Genomic DNA, 3,790 nt, shown 5'->3' with positions numbered 1-3,790 from the left:
TGTTGCCACAGACTATAAATTGGTTGAGTTTTGCAAAGAAACTCTAGGACTTGTTGAACCTGTATCACATTTTCCTTTTATTATGTACCGATCTTGGACCTTCTTAAACAGGAAGACATCTGGGAATGTGTAAACAGAGAAACTGAATCAAAACCTGGCGATTACTTATGTGACTTCTGTGACAGTGACATTTTTCAGAAACAATTTCCCCGAAATTCTCACTTTCTTAGGATTCACCTATATACAGATGAATTTGAGGTTGTTAACCCCTTGGGCTCCAAAAAAACAATTCATAAAGTTTGTGCTTTCTATTTTACTTTAGGAAATGCATCTGTGAAATACAGATCACAACTAAGTCACATTTATTTGTGTGTTCTAGTAAAATACAAACTTTTGCAGACCAAATACAGTTATAGTGACATACTACAACCTTTAATAAATGACCTAAAAGTGTTGTTCACAGATGGTATTCAAGTAACAGTAAATGGTGAAACTAGACATTTTTGTGGAGCTGTAGTAACAATATCAGGGGACAACCTTTCATCTCATGCTTTGGCAGGATTTAAACGTTCATTTAACTGTGGGCGTATATGCAGATTTTGCATGATATTGCATGAAGAGATTTCAGACAAGTACTCTGAGGATGATTTGATAATTCGAGCATCTGATGCTCACAGATCACATTTGCATTCACGGGAGGTTAATGCAGAAGTTGCCAGTATAGCGTATGGAGTTGTTGCTGAATGTACGTTTGAACAGCTACCGTATTTTGACCGCATGTTATACATTGCCTATATTTCCTCCAGTTGTACAGATGGCCCTTGATAGAAAGGACATTGGTTTCAAATCAAAAGACAAATCTGCCCTTCGTGCAGCTCTAATACAGACTCTGTTTGATGACCTCAGCAAATATACGCTGTAAGAACTGAGATTTCGGTGTTTGTTTTAGATACATAGGCAACCAATTTTAGAATAATTACATAACATAAAATAGCATATTCATTTTTAAAAGGATTACTATTTTTTTTTAAATCTATCATAACAGCAATATTTTATTCAAGAGAAAAAGTTTTATTAAATTCATTTTGATAATGCTTTTCAGCATGTTTTTTTGTAAATTAAAGCAATTGTAAAATGCAACTGTATTTCATGACATTATTTCTCAAATATATATTTTTCTTACAATTCACTTACAATTCATATGCCTATATTATTTTCTAATCTGTATATTTAGGTATCCAGACCACATAATGTACAGTACTGTGCTAAGTACTTTGTGCTGTAAGTACAGATTTCTAAGGGATGACAGCCAAACTGGATATGTGAGTATACATTTGGTAGTTATATTCATAAAAGAAATAGTCGAATAAACATTAATTTGTCAAAATTATGCAGCGTTAAATATATTTTTACTAGTTGATATGTATTTTTTATAGCCAGATAATGGACATAGGTTTAACTTTCTATCATTGTTTCAGGCTACTCTACTTGAAATACTGAGAAATAAATTCAAAAAAGAGAGAAAGACACTTATTTCAGTGGAGACTGTAGAAGACATGAAAAAAAAGTTTGGTGCTGTGGGTCGAGGAAGGAAGCGTGCACCAGAGCAACAGCAACCGCTCATGGAAAAGAGAAGAGAATCTGTAAGCCTAACTCTTGGATCTGCATTGACAGAAATAGATTGAAATAGAATTACATACTTTATATATGTACATACATGCGATTGTGTAGTTTATTAGCTAATTGGCTTTCATGGAGAGTACTTGATCTTTAGCATTTTTCCAGAGTAAAAAAAAGCACAGAGAATACATGCAGTAAATGCCTGATCATAAGTATTGAATTACTTAACGTTATGATACATATTGCAGATGCAAAGTGAGGAGTTCCCAGGAGAAGAAGAGCATAGTACTGTACACACTCGGGAAAGAATGATGGAGAAGAAGTCCACTGAAGAAGTCCTTGGTCTGTTTCCATTCCTAAAGCATCCTAAACTGGTAGGTACTAGTTTTTATTCTACTATGGTGATTGATCAGAAATTAATATTTTTAGTTATAAGCATGTATAATCACTTTAATTAGTCCTCCTAGGTGACCTTTCTGCATCAGCAATCCACCTGCTCCAGCTTTTACAAAACTCCACTGCTGCTGGTTTTTCCCATGCAACTTCTTTCTGCTCGCATTCAGTTTAGTTTGATTTTGTTTTATTTATTGATTTTTTTAACTACTACATTATTTGTAAGTATTCAACTCTTTTTTACAGCTGTGTATATCGCCTTGGATAAAGGCATATGATAAATAAATAAATATAATAATAACTTTAGCATCTGTATTTTAGCTGTTGCACGAAGTAGAACTACGTTTTGGAGTAAACTTGGAACGGAACCTAATGAGTGGCCTATCCAGAATGGTAGATCCTATTTTCAGACTTTCTAGTGGGCATCTTCTAACTACTGTGATGTCCTACATTGAAGATGCTTCAGATAAGACACAGGAAAATGGTAATGTATAAGAAATATTTATTGTACATCAAATTGTTTTGACCTATCTCAGAATAGGATCTATAAATAACTATTAAACAGAAAATGATGCAACTTCATTTCATACACTTAGAGCATAATATTTCATGGGGAAGATAGCTGGTATTTAACTCTCACAGGGGCATAAAAACCAATGCGAAAAACCTGCATGAACAGATTTTTAGAAACTTTGTTGATACTGTTCTTAACATTTTTTTGCTCCAATCCACAATAACGTTTGTATCAGTGGTGGTCAGTCCTGGTCCTGGAGAGCTACAGTCTTGTGTGTGTTTTTTTAGGTACCTTTAAATCATTTAAACTATTCTTTATCTGTGCAGTTTAGCAAATAATGAATTCATGAATGTAACTGAGAGCACTGGTGGAATGCAAAGCCAAAGATCCTGTACCTCTCAGACCAGGGTTGCTCAACATCCTTCCGTTTGCTTTGTACTTTGTATATGATCTGATACCCTATTTGTTTTTTTAGGACTGAGAATGAATGCTGCATTGTTGCTGTTGCCAGCTTTGTTTCGAGAGAGGGAAAATCTGTTGTTTGTTGTTGACCAAGTAAGTTAATTGAGCTCTACTTTTTAAATGTAGCTTAACTGAATTGATGTTTTCAATGTTAAATACAAAGTCAAATTATCATTTAGAGATATCTCAAAATGAGTTTGAGATATCTCCAAATTAATTCCTGATATCTGTAAACCATTTTGAGATATCTTAAAATATGTTAAGATATCTCTAATTATTTCAAAATATTTTAAGATATATTCAACTGATTTAAGGATATTTTGAAATATTTAAAGATATCTGTTAAATATTTAAAGGTATCTCTTAATTTGGCTTGCCATAAATGTGTACTTAATGAATTATGAGGGAGACTTGTAGGCAATTAACAGGAGTTTAAGACGTTCCTCGCTGTTTTAAGTGAGATCCGACAGTTTAAATGTTTTTAAAGGGAGGAATATTACGAAATTCCTTTAAAGTAGCCGCAGTCCCACCACACGAGCCGCCACTGCTTGTAGGTATGGTGAGATGCTGCTGAAGTACAATTTCACATAATTTATTGTTGAATAAAGTTATTAATTATTATTATTATTTTAAAATCTATACAGGTACCACCATCACCTACGCCAACTATTGTTTTCAAGGGAACAACAAGCCCATTGGCAGCAGATGACATCTCTTTTTGTGTTGATGGAATTGAGATACTCAGTGATTATCCAGGAATGGATATCACCCTTGCTGTTGAATGTATTTTTTCTCTTTATT

General features: G+C 33.6%; 1 protein-coding gene across 1 annotated transcript; it reads left to right on the top strand.

Annotated features, from left to right (window-relative positions):
• Window positions 1-801: 801 nt before the first annotated feature.
• On the top strand, window positions 802-3,155 carry LOC131738130 (uncharacterized). Its single transcript, XM_059031707.1, has 6 exons — window positions 802-918; window positions 1,235-1,322; window positions 1,479-1,643; window positions 1,869-1,994; window positions 2,335-2,497; window positions 3,003-3,155. Exons 1-6 carry the CDS (start codon window positions 815-817, stop codon window positions 3,089-3,091), a joined length of 735 nt encoding a protein of 244 aa, XP_058887690.1. The 5' UTR covers window positions 802-814; the 3' UTR covers window positions 3,092-3,155.
• Window positions 3,156-3,790: the final 635 nt, after the last annotated feature.

This window comes from Acipenser ruthenus, chromosome 1, assembly GCF_902713425.1.
Source record: "Acipenser ruthenus chromosome 1, fAciRut3.2 maternal haplotype, whole genome shotgun sequence".
Lineage (NCBI taxonomy): Eukaryota > Metazoa > Chordata > Actinopteri > Acipenseriformes > Acipenseridae > Acipenser > Acipenser ruthenus.
Note: the sequence above shows the minus strand (reverse complement) of the source record. Positions and strands in the feature narration are given on the sequence as shown.